Source organism: Mercurialis annua, linkage group LG7 (genome assembly GCF_937616625.2).
Source record: "Mercurialis annua linkage group LG7, ddMerAnnu1.2, whole genome shotgun sequence".
NCBI lineage: Eukaryota > Viridiplantae > Streptophyta > Magnoliopsida > Malpighiales > Euphorbiaceae > Mercurialis > Mercurialis annua.
In genome coordinates this window covers 3,872,380-3,889,633 of record NC_065576.1, presented here as the reverse complement: position 1 = coordinate 3,889,633, position 17,254 = coordinate 3,872,380, and the positions used below count along the sequence as shown (strand labels likewise).

The 17,254-nt window shown below is 28.0% G+C and overlaps 1 protein-coding gene across 1 annotated transcript; it reads right to left on the bottom strand.

Moving 5' to 3' along the window:
* Positions 1-1,584: 1,584 nt before the first annotated feature.
* LOC126656659 (protein FAR1-RELATED SEQUENCE 5-like) lies at positions 1,585-7,705 on the bottom strand. Its single transcript, XM_050351270.2, has 7 exons — positions 7,640-7,705; positions 7,187-7,254; positions 4,844-7,020; positions 4,601-4,674; positions 1,885-1,950; positions 1,703-1,798; positions 1,585-1,614 (listed from the first exon to the last, which is right to left on the bottom strand). The coding sequence occupies exons 1-7, from the start codon at positions 7,703-7,705 to the stop codon at positions 1,585-1,587; spliced, it is 2,577 nt and encodes an 858-aa protein (XP_050207227.2).
* Positions 7,706-17,254: the final 9,549 nt, after the last annotated feature.

Here is a 17,254-nt window from a genome sequence, read left to right as displayed (position 1 = left end):
TCTTGTTAATGTCACTAAATTCTTGGCAGGGATAACCTGAAATTTTTATAACACAGTGAAATTAAATTAACTGTTTGTCTTCATTCCAACAAGATTATGTAGCAGACTGATTTGTATGTCATTTTAATTGTCTTCTTCATCCGTAGTCAAGATTCATCCGAAAAAGGTATCAGTAAATTATCTGTCAAAAGTTGTGGTTAATGGGAATTGGGAAGAATTCAATGTTTTTCCCCCCCATTCCTTACTCTGCAAATTGTTTAACTCAATTTATTCCTTACTCTGCAAATTGTTTAACTCAACTTTCATTTTATTATTACTTCATTATTTAAATTGTTTAACTCAATCTATTTGGAAGTCGTGCTTGAAAAACACAAATTGAATTTACATAAACTCGGAGTCTATTAATTTTTTTATTTTTTATTTTTTTTAATAAAATTATAGTCGAAAAATCAGAAAACGCACCAAGTATCTCAACTACGTTAACACACTCTTAGCATATGCATCATTTTTTCCGCTACCTGAAATTAATAATAGTAAATACCAATACAAGATCCAAGAACACACATTAGAAGGGGACAGCCCCCTCAAATAAAAACAATAAAAAAAACTATTCACAAATTGGAAAGCTAATAAATAAATTTTTATAAATTTAGTTTTATCGATTTTTTAGTGATTCTTTTTGAAAGATTTACCTTAATGTCTTCTTATCTGTCTATTAATAATTGAACAAAGTTTTCCTCCAACTCTTAAACTGACACACTGGAATATTTTCTATTAAACTTGTTAACCATACAGAAAACATTGGTTCAAAACCTGGTCTATGTTTGACTGCTCAGGCATTGGGTATGCTAATAAGGAGAAATTCTTGGGTGAACTGGGTTCGCCACGTCATTTTATGGACTTTCCATTAAAATACTAACATGTGTCAAAGTTATTTAAAAGTAATTACTTTTATTTTAAGAGAGAGAATACACCTAACTATAGTTAACTCTCTACATTTAATGATTAAGAAAAAGACTTTAATGATGTAACTCAATCACCTGCAATTTTTTGAATTCTTTATAAAATAACAATTGTAACCACGTATAAAATTAAAAGTAATAATTTTTTTCTTTTGACATATATTATATCACTTAAACATTAATATAAAATTTATGTAATGTTTTGGGACAGAATACTTACTTTTATAAATTGCCATTTTTAAATTCCTATATTATAAATAAATGTTAAATTATATACACAAATATATTAAATAATTGTTTTTAGGTTAGAATCAATTTTTTTAAGAACAAAAAAGTGGCAATAAATTAAATAGATTATTTTTATGCAGTTGAATAAAAAAAAATGGCATAGAGGTGAAAAATAATAATCTAAGTCAAGAATAATTGTGTCTTTTAAAGAATAATCTATAAACATGAAGTCTAAAAATGTAACTCTAGCAAAAATTAAATAATGCTCAATTAAATAGCATTCCAACAAAAATAAGATATAGTATCAGATATCTAAATAAAATTGTATAAATCAAATGTTTAATAATTCTTTTTCTATCAAATAAAAATCATAAATTATTCATTCAAAAACTATTTATGGCTGATGTCTTGAATTGTTTGAACCCTGCCAAAAATACAATTTCATGTTGATTAGCTATCAAAATCATAATTAATTAAATTAAAAAAATTCAATTAAGTAGATTAATAAATACCTCATGTTGATCTTTCATCATATCAAAATCTTGCAACATAGCGGTAAATGGTACATTTGAAAAATCAATATTACAGTAGGACGTTGACGTTGAAATCTGTAATAATTAAAAGAATTATTCTCTATAAATAATTTTAAATTTAGTAAAAAAAATTAAATTTAAAACAAAGTATTAAGAAATACCTGAAATGGTGCCGAAGAGGTATATATCGGATGAAACGATGGTCTGCATTCTAGACCCGAATTGGCCTATACATCAATATATATTTATCAACATCAACTAAAAAAATTTATTCTATGAAAAATCACTGTTGTATTGAATTATACAAACCTGTAATACCCCAAAATATTTAATTAGCTTACTGGACCACGTGTCCAGTTTTGATTCGCCAGAGTGGTGATATCAGAAGAATTTTTGAAAAGATAAAGTAAATAAGTTTCAAGTAGGTCGGTTTTGAGAAGTTAACTATGAGAAAATTAAGATTATATTTCAATTCTAAAGTTAGAATTGGAATTAAAAGGAAAAATGTCAAGAAAAGTCTAAAATGAAGTGCAGGGACCAAAGTGGTAATTTAGCCACTTTGTGTCGAAAATAGAAATATTGGATTTTGACGGGAAAGTGTTAATATCGGGCTTCGTATTATTTATAGGATATAAATAATACGTATAAGTCGTAATAAAAGAATTTATCGATTTAGCTATGGACTAAATCGTATGATTGAAAAGTTTACAGGATAAATGATAGTAAGCAAAAAGAACAAGGACCAAAGTGGCACTTTAGCCGGATTATATATGAAATGAAAATATGAATTTGAGAATCAGGAAGCGTCCAGAGAGATTGAGAGATTACCGATCGATTTCCGTCGTTTCGCCGCCGTTTCTCCGTTCGACGTCCGATTCGAGCGATTCAAGCGGCGATTTCTTCAGAACGGAAAGCTCTATCACCTCCGGCCATCAAATTAAGGTAAGAGGTCGGGTTTTGACATGAAAAAGATGGTTTTGTGGGCTGTTTTCATGAGATTATGATTTTGGATTGAATTTGACGTTTTTGAGTTTATTATGGCGTTTTTGAAGAAACCGAGATATGGGTATTGAGCGTGGGTATGTTTAGCACGTCGGGATTGTGGCGAAACCCCGGAAAATCTGATTTCCGGGGCTGTGCACGTGGTACACGACCGTGTACCACGGGTGCACGAACGTGTACTGATGTACACGAACGTGCACCTAGCGAGGTACACGATCGTGTACTGAAGTACACGAACGTGTACTTCTCATGGTACACGAACGTGTACAATTAGTACACGAACGTGTACCCCTGAGGTGCACGAACGTGTACTCAGTTGCACGATCGTGCACCCACCAAAACGCACGCTCGTGCACCCCAACTCGCCCCCACACGTATACAAACTGTAATTGACCTAAGTGTTTGACGTTTTGAGTAATTTGACTCTAAAAGACGGGTTTCGGACCCTGAGAAATCATTAATCTCGAGATTAGCTCGACGTTTTAGATAAATAATAATAATGGAAAACGTCAAGGACGTTAAGCGATTCTCAATTATGAGAAATAGTATTCGCTAAGTCGTTTATACGACTAGAGATATTGAATACGTAAATAAGTGTAAAACAAAACTAAATCCTAAAACTTAAAAGAATTATATGTATAAGAATGCGAGAATCACGTCTAACTATTAACGATTTATCAGACGTGTCAGCGGGTAGTGGAGTAAGTAGAGGCGGACTAGCGAGAGCGTACTATCAAATCGATCATATCATTTCTTGGATTGCGGTCACTGTGAGTTGTACTTTTACTTTCATGTATTAAAACTATTTGATATATATATATATATATATATATATACTGTTTGCACGCATCGCATTATATATAATTGATTGAAATGTTATATGCTTTATTAATTTCTATATATGAGAACTAGTATGCGATCCGAAGAAACTAGCTACCTATTGGGTGTCAATAGGCTGTGTGATCACCAGTATCGAGTCAGTCTAGTATGTTTGCATTGAGAAATGACTTGACACAGCTGGGAGCTGTTGATGAATATGATATTTACGATTGGGTTATGATTTAGATACGCAGAGTGAACTCGGCTACGGTGTAGCCTGGAAGTCCCCGTATCTAGTGGCTGGGCCACCAGCGAGTTGGACTCGCAATTGATATTTACGATTGGGTTGAATGATATATGATTATTCGAGAGGTGTGTCGCATGCTAGGATATTAGTTTCGTACGGATCAAATACGTGTTTATATGTTTCATATTATTGTTTTCTTGAAATGCGATGCTATGTTTTTATATTAATACTGTTAGTAAATGACAACTCACTCAGTATTTCCCCAAATACTGACCCCTCACCTTTGATGTCTTCCAGGTGCTTAGCTTGTGGACCTAGCTAGAAGCCAATTTTGAAGTCCAGAAGTCAGCTGTATATGTTAGTTTTTGACTTCTGTGAGCGCTGCAGTAGTGGTCCTGTGTCGATAGTATTGTAGCCTAGATAGCAGTTCATTTTTGATTGTATATATAAACTGCTGTCATTGTTTAAATGCTCTTTGATAGGCTACGTGTTTAGTATATGATCCACGGCCCCAGATGCCGGTGAGATATTTGAAACACTAACTAATGTATATAGTACCACGAGACTAGTTCGTACAGGGTACGGTAACTAGAGCCCGCGAGGTTTTGAAACAGTTAGTGTATATATTTGGTTATATGTTATATATGTATATTTGCTTCCGTTTTTGTTGTTATTTGTTTATTATTTGCGAAAAATTAATTGTGGTTTGAGGCTTGCTACGGGTTCCGGAGCTACCACTCCCGTTCCCTAGCGCCGGTTGCGGCTCAATATTTTGGGTCGTGACAAAACCATAGCCATGTATAACTTACAAATACTCCAGAAGAATTTGAAATGTGTGCAGGAGTTTGGCTTGTAATTTGACTAGATAGTTGTTGTTTTTGTCCTGTATATAATAAAAATAAAAACTTAATTGAACACTTCACTAATAAATAAACACACACATATACATACTGTTAACATGTACATATATTGTAGATATAAATATAAATTGTGCATGGCAATGAAAATATGCACCTGATTCCAAACAAAAATAATTTAAAATTGTTACTTACTTTTTGCAGTCTCTTTTCTTTTTCCATTTGATTTTCTTCTTTGTGTATTTTCTAGATGCCCTTTGAGCCTAGAATTAGAAACTCCTTTAGGCTTAATTTGAGGAGGATCCAAAATATAATCATTATTTTCCTCCATAACATCCTTATTAATTGTGTCATTATCGTTCCGTCCGCTTCCACCCTCACATGTACTTGAATTCTTCGAAAATTCCCTAAGTGCATTATATGCATTATCCAAATGTTGCCAAAAAATTTGTCTCCCCTCTTGATGTCCTTGACTCATTATTATGAGATCATACGCATATTGCATGGTTCGACTACGGTAAGAACTATTAGGCTCACTGGAAACTCCCAATGAAGTGACATTTTGATTAAATGTATGAATTCTCTTTTTTGCATCTTTGGACCATCTTGTCAAAATATATCGATCCGGAATTTTAGATACATTTTTTAAATTGAGAACCACCAATGCATGAGCACATAAGATTCCAAGAGTGTTAAATTTATTACAAGAACATTGAACCTCCATTGTTGAGACATCAAGTTGAACTTGTATTATCTTTGATTCTCTTCCTTGCATCATTAAGTCAAATCTAAATAAATCCCCACCACAAGTAAATTTTTCAAAATTAGAGGAACCACATCCATCTAGATATTCCTTCTCAAATAGTTTATATATCTTATGAGTGTAAACTTCAGCAGCGTGCTTCAAAAGCTTACTATGCTTGACCACACAAGTTGGTATTTTTTGATGGCAGTTGTAATCCTCCACAGCTTCATTTTTACGCCACCTTATAACCAACTTTTGAAATTCAACCACGAACTCTGTGAGAGAAGTAGTTTTCTTAGTCATTCTATTCAACACATTATTGGTACTCTCACTCCTTTGAGAAGCCTTAATTCCACCATCAAATACATCCTTGTTAAGAGCTGTGGACCACTTTTTCCGAATTTTATACAAATTATTGAGCCAGCTGTGCTCACCATTAGTATAATCTGAAACCATTTTAGCCCAAACTTCTTCAAATTCTACTTCTGAATCACACTCATGCATATATTTATGAAACAAATTTTGAAACACTTTGTTAGAATTCAAACTGCCTAAATATGAGGTTGCATTCTTACAAATGTGCCACATACATAAACGATGACGCGAGTCGGGAAAAATAGATGCAATTGCATTTCCCATCGCTTTATCTTGATCAGTGATTATAGTTTTTGGTTGTTGGCCTCCCATTGACTCTAAAAACGTACTAAAGAGCCATTCAAAGGACTTGGTAGTTTCATCTGAAAGAAATGCACATCCAAACATGATATTTTGCCAATGATGATTTACCCCCACAAATGGTGCACATATTAGATTATATCTATTCGTGCGATAAGTAGTATCAAAAATAACCACATCTCCAAAGCAATCATAGTCAATTTTTGATCTGCCATCCCTCCAAAAGAAATAAGTCATCCTTCCATTAGTATCAAGTTGCACATCCCAGTAATACATACCTCCTTCTTCATGACTTCTAGTCTTAAAAAGATTAACCAAACTCTGAGAATCTCCAACCTCTATTAACTTCAATCTTTCCGCATTAACAAAATTATAACAATCTTTCTTTGTGAATCCTAAATTTTCAGGACCACCACTTTCTTCAGCCATATACGAGAATGCATCAATTGCTCTAATTCCCACATTCATCATAGACTTAAGAACCTTGCCTTTTGAACCAGTAACTGTTCGCACACTTCGGAGTAAATGTCTTTCTTCTGGTGTTGCAAAAGAATGATTATGTTCATCAACAAAACATATTACCTTCCATTGTTCTTGTTCATCAACAACAAAACGAATCATCGCTTTGCATCCCGTTCTACCATCTAACCTATTGAAAGATACCTCACCTGATACCTCATCATTCTTGTATCCATGCTTTGAACAATAATACTCTTTTGTTCTAATTTTTTTAGTGCCCGCATAATATGCTTGTTTTCCCTTTCTAATGTTAAATCCTTTACAAAACCCATAATCACAATACAACTCGTAGGCCTCTGTTTCGTTGCTCACAATTTGACCCAATAATGTATCATCTTTTAGAGTTTCATAATTTTTATCGATTTCTATCACATTAGGAACATTCCCATCATTAAAAATATCTTCACCATTTTCTGAACATGTAACTTCATCACTGTCAAATTCAAAAAAAATCCATATCTACATTTATATCATAGAATTAACTAGGAAAGACAATTAAACAATTACAGTATCATGACTTCCAGTTTTTTTTTTTAATTTGAATAAATTTGAGGTGAATTAAACAAATTGTTAAAGAAGTGGAGATAAAATGTTACTACCTGAGCATAATAATTGAAGTTGCAGTGCTGAGACAAAATTTGTTCTTGAATTGTAATCTTCTAATTACCTACAATTCATCAAATAGTAAGTATAATTTAATATTAAATTGTAGCAAATTACTAATAGATAATGCAAGAAATTGTCAATACCTTTATATGAGAGTGAACTTTGCCGTAGTGAAGTCCAATGATAAAGAATTAGAGAATTTGCAGGTGATTGAATTTTATCATTAAAGTCTTTTGGTGTTCCTTAAATTCTTTGATTAAATAAAATATTTATTTATTTGCAGTGTTAATAATTTTTTTGCTTTTGAAAATTCTCTTAATTATTAAATGTAGAGAGTTAACTATAGTTAGGTGTATTCTCTCTCTTAAAGTAAAAGTAATTACTTTTAAATGACTTTGACACATGTTAGTATTTTAATGGAGAGTTTATAAAATGACGTGGCGAACCCAGTTCACCCAAGAATTTCTCGCTAATAAGAGATGAGCCGGGGCATTTCGGGGCAAGCGGACCATTTATAATAAAGAGGATGAGTTTCAAGAGAATGATTCTAAGCTCTTGTATAGTATGAAAGTGGGATCTCCAATAACTAGAGATATTAGATTCAAATGAAAAAATATAAGTAAACGAGCTTCCGCTTTTAATCAGTCTCCAATTTATTAATTTTTTTAAATTAAAAATATAAAAATACAAATAAAAATTATATAAAATTTTAAATTTTATATTAATTAAATATAAATGTACAAATTAAATTGGTTAATTATCTAATTTGATGGGTAAACATATATAGTGTGGTAGTTAAATAATTTGCAAAGTATAGTCTCTTCTAGTTTGTTCGTTTGGTGGGATTCTGCTTCTACTTTCTGTATTTCTTCTATTCAAAGTGATTTATGTAGGCAGAATACTTATAGATTCTTATGATATTTTTTTATTATCATTTATGATATTTTTTGGGTTTTTAGAAGCGTAATGCCGTTGCTAAAAAAGTGTCAACCTAGTTGAGATGATCGAGTGCGTTTCTGATTTTTAAAATTCAATTTTTTTACTAAAATAAAATGAAAATAAAAAATTGATAAATATTGCATTGCTATTTTTTGTTTTATCTTTTAATATATATATATATATATATATATATATAGTTTATCTATGAAGTGTTTTGGATAAACTATAAAACGACACATTTCAGTTTTTTATATTCAAATTAATATTCATTTGAATTGATCTTTTATGGAAGGTAAAGTTCTAAAGTGTTACATATATAATATGATTTGATGAAATCTCTTTCACTCATCCGTCAACAGTAATGATTTTTTTATAGACATTCTTTTTTTTTATTGATTAGTCGAGTGTGTTTATTTTATACAACGATTATACCACATCCTCAACAAAGGGGCCATTTCTTTTTTTTTTTAATTGTTATTTTGGGTGCATTTTAGAGGAGATGGGTAATGATGCTAGAAACAGTAGATGAATCGTCAAATTGTTGACCCTTTATAAACATAGGTGCACTAGCAAAAATATTGCAATTACTTTTTGATAAAGAATTACACTGGGGTGTTTAAACTCGTCTAAAGTATAATATTTCAATGTCCGAATTTTATTTTTAGTATTTTAATTTCTTAAAAATATGTTAATTATTTTTTTAATTGTTTTTGATATATACTATACAAAAATATAAATATTTGTTTACTTAAATTTATATGTCATATCAGTAAAAAAAATTATTATAAATATAATAACACACTTATATATATAGAATTAAAACGAAAAACTATATGATCAAATTATACAAATAATTTGTGGCTTTTCTTTTATGAAAATTTGTGGCTTTATTAGTAGTCATGTAATTAAAACATTCATTTGATATATTTTTTAAACTTTTTTTTAATTTTCATGAAAATGTTAGTAAAAATAATAAAAGCAACGAGGCTTGGAAAAGCCCACATACGACGAATTTTTTTGTTGCTAAAATATTTATGTAAATAAATTAAGTATTTAAACACTAACATGCACATCATAAAAAAATGATTTCATCTCCCAAAAAAATCCCACCTTTTAGCCTCTTCTCAATTGCACTCTGACGTTGCAATTTTGTTAGCTGCACCCAAATCCGCACCTTTGATCCACCCTCAAGTACTAAATTGATATCTTCTTCATTTGAAAAAAGTTAAAATGAGTCATTTATTTTTAATTTTTTGTATGAAAAAGAGTTCAAACAAGTACTTTATAAGAGTTTTTATGAATTTTTCCCCAATGAAAAAAGATCCAATTTGATTTTGAGGGTGAAATTGAAATCTAAAGATGCGAATTTGGATGCAGCTGACAAAATTGCAACGTCATGGTGCAACTGAAAAGGGGCTAAAAGGTGGAAAGTTTTTTGGTGATTAAGCTTAAAAAAAATTATACATCATTGATGTAATTTTTTTTTCTATTTCGCGCCTTATTATAAATCAGAAAACTGTTGGAATTTAAATTTATGTTGTCAAATATAAGATCAATCTATGAAGTCCATGACCAATTCATACAACACAATCTAATAATATAAATATACTAATATTTAATAAATGACTATTTGAAAAATGTTAAAATCTGGTAACTAGCTGCCTGAAATTAATTTAGACAGGTCAAACAAATACTGCGCAGTGCATCGTTTGCAATTATCACATGTGGAATAAGCTGCATAAATTAAGAGAACGATAATATTTTATAATGTTCACAGAGCATCTTTTTTTTTTACCGGATTCTCAGAGCATCTCGGTGCTCTCTATAATGAAATTTATTTTTATAGAAATAATTCGTATTTAAATAAAACAATAATTTTTGATGTCAATTTAATAATTTTGTGGCAAAAGATGCAGACACACTCTTAAAACATAAGATGAAAGAATTCTTATACCTATGATTCTATGTGGATGCAATCCGGTCCTCAAAACTTATAAAAACTTCGGCCTTAGCGGAAAAACAAACAAAAAGGCCTGTTTCCGTCAATTTTATAAATTTATTGGCCGAGTTGCAACGAAAAAAGATAAATATTTTTTGTCAAAATTTGAGGATGTACAGAAAATACAAAAAATTGAGTTAAATTAAAGTAATAAAAATTATATCCATGTGCAGAATATAATATATTAATTATTTTTTGCTAATTGGAGAAGTGGAGCGTTTGGAAAAATTGAACCTACGACCTAGCAAAATACCGCTTAGTGCTTATAACATTTGAATTATGAATGTTTATTCCACACAACGGATGTCTCACGTTATTTTTACAACAAGCCAATTAATATTTACAATAGAGAATCTTTAATTATAGTTTTTTTTATCATTAAATATTCACACATGGGTAACGCGTGACTCATTGCTTTGTTGCACGAATAACGTGGCACAACCATTGAATTGTAGTATAATTTTTCTTAAGTGCCCGTTGGTTATAAAATAAAATATTAATTCTAATGGAACAAGTTTTAAATATTAATATATTATGTTTTTATGTACAAGTTCAGGACAATATTCTTTTAAAATCGTAGATTCTATTTAGGCGTTCTCCCAAATTATATAAAAAAAATTAGGATAGAGATTTTTTTGAGTTCATTCCAACTTGAGAGTCAAATTCAATGAATATGCACCATTCGTTATAAAATGAATGAAATAAATAAATAAAAAAACAATTTAAATTAGATTAATTTGCACCAGACATTCTACAATAATAATGTAGATTGTGGACTTAACCCTCAAGTTGAAATAAATTTGAAGAAATCTTAATCCAAACTATTATAATTTTTTGAATTTTTTAATTATGCATATTTGTTATAATTTATATCTGCTATTTATGATGTAGAAACACTTGTAATTTTTTAATCAATTTAATTTTTTAATCTGTCATCATCTCAATACAACACTTGCTAGTATTATTTGACTTTTCTGATTATTTTTATATTCAAATTCGTTTTTTTTTAAATATCGTCTATTGTATAATATAAGTATGCCTTAAAAAATCAATCAATTTTCAGATTGAATTTAATATGATATAGTTTAAAGTAAAGTTCATTTATATACTTCCAAAGACTTATATTCCACATGAAAATGATATTTATTATAAGTAAAATTAAAATGAATTTTATTCGTCTAATTAATATAAAATAATCACCACCCTAAAGAACATATTATTGAAGAACGACTTAAAAGAAGGCATAATGCATTTTTTTTTGGCATAATGCATTTTTAGATTGCTGTAATTGTTATATTTTATATTGGACCCCTCCACTTTTATTTGCTAACATTGAATCTATACACTTCAATTTATTAATTTTTCCGTCACAAAAGATATTAATGATATTAACTAAAATAAAAAAGAACCAAATTTAAAAATGTGATGTCGACAAAAATAAAAGCATTAACACTATATTTTAATAAAATAAAAATAAAAAATGAATAAAATATTTATCTCAATCGTATTAATCATGCGTGAAGATACATAAAATTTTATTTTCGTGACGAGGAACTTACTATTTATCAAATAAAAAATACTTGAATTCGACGCTAAAAAATGAACTAATATATTTATTTAATAGGCAGTTTGCTTTAATAGAATATAAATGCATGAATTATTGAACATTTTGTACTTATTTTTTTAAAGGAAAAAACAGTCTTATATCCCACGTGATACAACAGCCCAACAACTCATTTTGTTGGTGTTGTCTAAGAACATGCTCTAAGATTGAGTCTATATATTTAAATTGGAATGAACTTAAGTTGGGAACAAAAGCAAAAAGCTTATGATGATTGGGGTTCTGAATGATGATGATAGTAGAAGGACTTCATTAGTATTTTATCTTTTAACATATCTTTTCAGTTACAATTTTGAATTAATGTAGTTTATATATTTTAAAAAAATTAAGAGACTGAACATTGATACTCCTTAGGTCCAATATAATTGTCCATTTTTTTTATATTTTTTATCTCAAATTTTTATCAATTTCTAATAAATAACAAATTCTATTATTCTTAATTAATACTCATTATAATAAGGTAATATTTATTGAAAATGTAAGTAAATAGGAATTAAAAGGTTACATTAAATAGAGGTATAATAAAAAAAAAGTAGAAAAAAGATTGTAAAATCTCATACGTTGATTGTTTTTTAAATTGTTTGATAATAATAAAGTGGAAAATTCTGTTAAAACAAAAAAAATATTATTTTTTGACAAAATTGTTATGAGTTACCATCTCCTTCTCATTTTATTTGTTATATATATATTAAATATAATAGTACATTTCCTTTTATATAAATTGTTCTGTTTTTTGGTTATCAAAATATAAAGACTTTATATTTATATAATATTAAAATTTGAATTTTTTTGTATTGAAAATCTAATTTAATCAATACAATCATAACTTTTACACATAAATAAATATATTAAACTCACTAATACTAAAAATAAAAGAGAAAAATAAATGTTCATAATAAAAAGTGATAAGGACATCCAAAAGTAAAAATGACAAACAACTTTAAACCTAATTTGAAAGATTCTGTAAAGAACTTCAGCAATAGTTCATAACAGTATATAATATGATGGTCTAATGACTCAATTGATTTTATTAATAATTTAATTTGAATGACTGTTTATTTTAATTATGATTAAATATTTCTAATTCTTAAATTACATGTCAATCATTGGATGGTACATATTAAATGCAAATCCATCCATAGAAAAGAAATGCAAAACCGTCCAATTAAATAAACAAAACTAGACACAAAAAGATATAATTAGTGGAGCGTACATGAATAATATTATGTGTAGTTTATCTAATTAGGCGACTTGACTATTATTAAAAGGGCCTAATCACTCAAAAACCCCTCACCTTTAAACTTTTTTTTAATTCCACCCCGACGTTGAAAATTTGTCAATTTTACCCACTTTTGAATTTTCCGTTTTCAATTGTACCCCAATATTTTAATTTTTGTTAATTTTTTTACTTAAATGATAAAATCATTCAATTAATTAAGTCTAAACATGAAATTAAATTCTTTTTTATTCAAAAAAGTACAAATAAGTCCTTTATTTTTAAAAACTAACTAAAAACCATAATCAAATTAACACTAATTTAAATTCTTAATTAATTTAACTAAATTTAAATAAATTTTAAAAATATACAATCAATATATGCGAGACATGGAGAGTGTTTTAAACAAATTTCCAAACGCAAAAGACGTTAATTTAATTTTTCAGGGTACAATTGAAACACAAAAATGCAAAATAGGATAAAATTGACAAATTTTCAACGTCAGGGTATGATTGAAAAGGGGCTAAAAGGTCGGGGTTTTTTAAGACATTAGGCCTATTAAAAGATATATATAATATTATCAAAAAAAAAGATATATATAAAATCATGATATAATTGATAAAAATCTTAAAACTCATTAAAATTGACAAACATAGAAAACATTTAATTTAAATTAAAATAATTACATCTAAGTTGATATATATAAATTTAAATACTACTTGTAAACCATAATCGGTAATTACAATTACTTTATTTAATTTAAGATTTTTTCTAAAACTGAATGAAAATTAAGAAGATCAATCGCATTAAACTTAATCAATTAGATAAAAGTATATGTTTCACTATTTTAAAAATTTATAAAAAGAATTGAATGTATGAAGAATTTATTACAAGCATACTAACAACGCGTGAAGTCGCACATTTTATTTCCGTGTTCGAAAGATCTAATATTTATGAAATTAAAATTATATGGACAAAATATTAATAAATGAAAATATAAAATTAATGTCAAAAATAAAAAAATATAAAAATTTAAATATACATGCGCATATATTATTAAGCATTTTGTTATATCTGCATCATTTTCTGAAAATATCTTTTATCTCACGTGCTGCTATAATATACAATTTATTTTAATTGTTGTTGTTGTTGTTATTATTGTTGTTGAATATGCTCTAATATATACAATTATTTAAATTGGAATGAGCATAAGTGGGGAACAAAAACAAAAGATTATTATGGCCCGGTGAATGCAATTTTATTGGAATAGTTTTTCATATTGTAATCAAATTGAATGATTGGGATTTTGAATGATGACGGTAGTGGGGATTTGGTCATTTTTTTAACATATCTTTATCAAAATTTTGAATTAATTGACTCCTTCTATCCTAATTTAATTAAAATCACCACTTAAACATTTTTTTCAATAGAATTTTAAATTAATTTAACTCATTCTATCGTAATTTAATTAACAATATATTTTTTTAAATTTAAAATATCTTATTTTAATTTATAATTTCTATTTATGGATTTATCTTAAAAAATCCACCCTCTTCAATTAATATATTTTATTAAAAATATTATATTTTTTTGGAGTTGCAAAATAAATTCTAACGTTTCACTTTATATCAGCATAATTCTACTATTCAAAACGTTACAAAACAAATCTCGACTTTTTTTATTTTTGCAAGTTGTAGCACAAACCGTTTTTCAACAACTTTGTGCATACATGACAGCCATATTAGATACATGTATTAGCATATCAAATCCCAACATTTTAAAAAAAAAATTATAATCTTCCGTATTTTTACACTTTGTAGCCTAAAAAAAGAAATAAAACTGACGATAAAGTGATTGGGGTTATAAATTGCAAAACAAATAATAATATTGGGATTTGTTTCGTAATCTTTTAAATTTTGAATTAAATCGCTATAAAAGTGAAACATTCTGATTTTATTTATCAATACCCCTATTTTTTATGTATTTAATGTAATTTCAACATACAAAAATGTAAGTTTTTAACATTTAATAAAATTTTAAATATTATGCATAAATGGTTTTGTTTAGATTAAAATGGAGGGAGTAATTTATATGTATTTTAAAAGTTGGGAGCTTAAAATTAATTCAAAAATCAATTTATATTTTTTGAAAAAAGAGCTTTTAAATTTTATTTAACAAGAGACAATTTAAACAGCTTCAATAATTCGCAATTGTATATAAATTGGAGAATTTTTTAGGTAAATTCAGTTCACCACGTCATCTGTAAACTAAACCAATCATATTATAACACTTCATTAAAATGAGGGTATTCTTGTAATTTCATTTATTATTTGCATACACTTTTGAATAATAATATTATAAGAATACCCTCATTTTAATAAGGTGTTATGATATGATTGGTTTAGTCTACGAATGACGTGATAGACTAAGTTTACATAAGAATTTTTCAATTGGAGAAATGGTATAATGACTTTATCTTTTTATTAACTATAAACTGATTTGAACTTTTTAATTTCAATTATGATCAACTCTTTCTAGTTGTATAATTTCGCTTGCATAACAATCATTGAATGATGGCGTAATTAAATATAAAAAATGCAATTAGTGGCTCATACATAGACAAAATCATATTTCCTCACTTAGTTGGGAATAAATAGATTAAAAAAATTTAATTTTTTGAAAAATAATATTTTTCTCTCATTTGGTTCATTTTCGCCAATCTAATTCCTGAAAAATTAAGTGGTTGACTTCTCTTTAATTAGAGAAATGACTTTCCTTAAAAAAAATTAAGTAAATTCTACTTCCCTAATTAAATTAAGAGCAAATTACTCTAAAAACCCCTAAATTTGTCATAATTCACAGCTTGTTTGAAAAACAATTTGGTACCTCAATTTTGATTTTTTAAACTATAAGACTCTCCTGGTAGTTCCGTTAATAATTTGATATTTACTTTCAAACAGTTTGACACCTCAGTTTTAATTATGTATGCGATTTAGTACCTCACTTATTTATTTTAACGATTTGATACGTCATTTTCAAACGATTTGGTACGTGACGTTTCATTTCGTTAACAATTTGGTACCCATATTTAACAGAAGGGCCTTATAATTTACAAAATCAAAACTGAGGTACCAAATCGTCTGATTTTCAAACAAGGGGAACCAAACTGTGAATTATGACAAACGTGAGGGGCTTTAGAGTAATTAACTCTTAAATTACTTAAAATAGGGAAAAGGATCATTTATGCCCCTAAGGTTTGACTCGAGTAAGCCCTCAACGTCCGGAAAGGTTCAAATATGCCCCTAACGTCTTAAAAAGTGAATAATCAGACCCTCTGATTTTGACAACCAGACCCCCAAGTCTCATTTATAAGTCAAAATTGGGGTTTGGTTGTTCACTTTTTAAGATGTTAAGGGCATATTTAAACCTTTTCTGACGTTAGAGGCTCACTTGATCCTATAGACGAACGTTAGGGGTATAAGTGACCCTTTTTCCATTAATATACTATTATATCCTTACATTTAATTAGCCAATTTAGTTATTGAGGGTAATGTTGTCTTTAAATTTTAATTAATTAAAAAGAAAATACAATGTTTCGGAAAGTTATTAAGTGAACCAATTAATAAAAATATTAATTTCATCCGCACTAACTTTCTCAGTAATTAACTTTTCAGGGAGTATACTTCCTGAGAATTGTATATTTTAAACCAAATAATTAGGCGGTTTGACAATAATGAAATATCAAAATCCAACAATTATTAACTTATATGCATGAAGATAAATCAACTTTCGTAAAAAATATATAATAATAAGCCTATAAATTTAATTAAATAATAATAAAGAATATAATTATTATAAAAAATTAAATATATTCTTATTTTCATTTAAAATATGTTGATCTATTTTTTACAGTCAAACTTTTTTCTATCAAAATAAAAATTAAAAATTTAGTTTATGTTATAAGAAGAAGAACAAAAAAGAAGAAAAATGAAATTATTAGGGGCTAGAATTTTTCGATTACAGACAGAGGCGGACTTAACTATATACTATTCATTAAAATAAATTGTTTACTATTTTTTTTTATTTGCTTATTAAATTTCTACTTTTTGTTTACAATCAGCATTTACAAAATTATTTTCGTACAATCAAACCTCACATAATAAAATTTATAGTTCGACCCCTTGACAGAATTTGTGGGTCAAGTGGGGATCTTTTTTTTGACTTGTTCGATTATCACTTTTAGATCCGATAATTAAAGTAAAATATATCAATTAATAATATTGAAT

Bases quoted from the DNA above. Each gene is read 5' to 3' on its own strand.
- LOC126656659 (XM_050351270.2), bottom strand. From the start codon at position 7,705: ATGGTCCGCTTGCCCCGAAATGCCCCGGCTCATCTCTTATTAGCGAGA. The intron at 7,255-7,639 runs GTTCGCCACGTC...GATGAATTGTAG, and splicing joins GAAATTCTTGGGTGAACTGG to GTAATTAGAAGATTACAATT. The intron at 4,675-4,843 runs GTAAGTAACAAT...TATTATATACAG, and splicing joins AAGAAAAGAGACTGCAAAAA to GACAAAAACAACAACTATCT.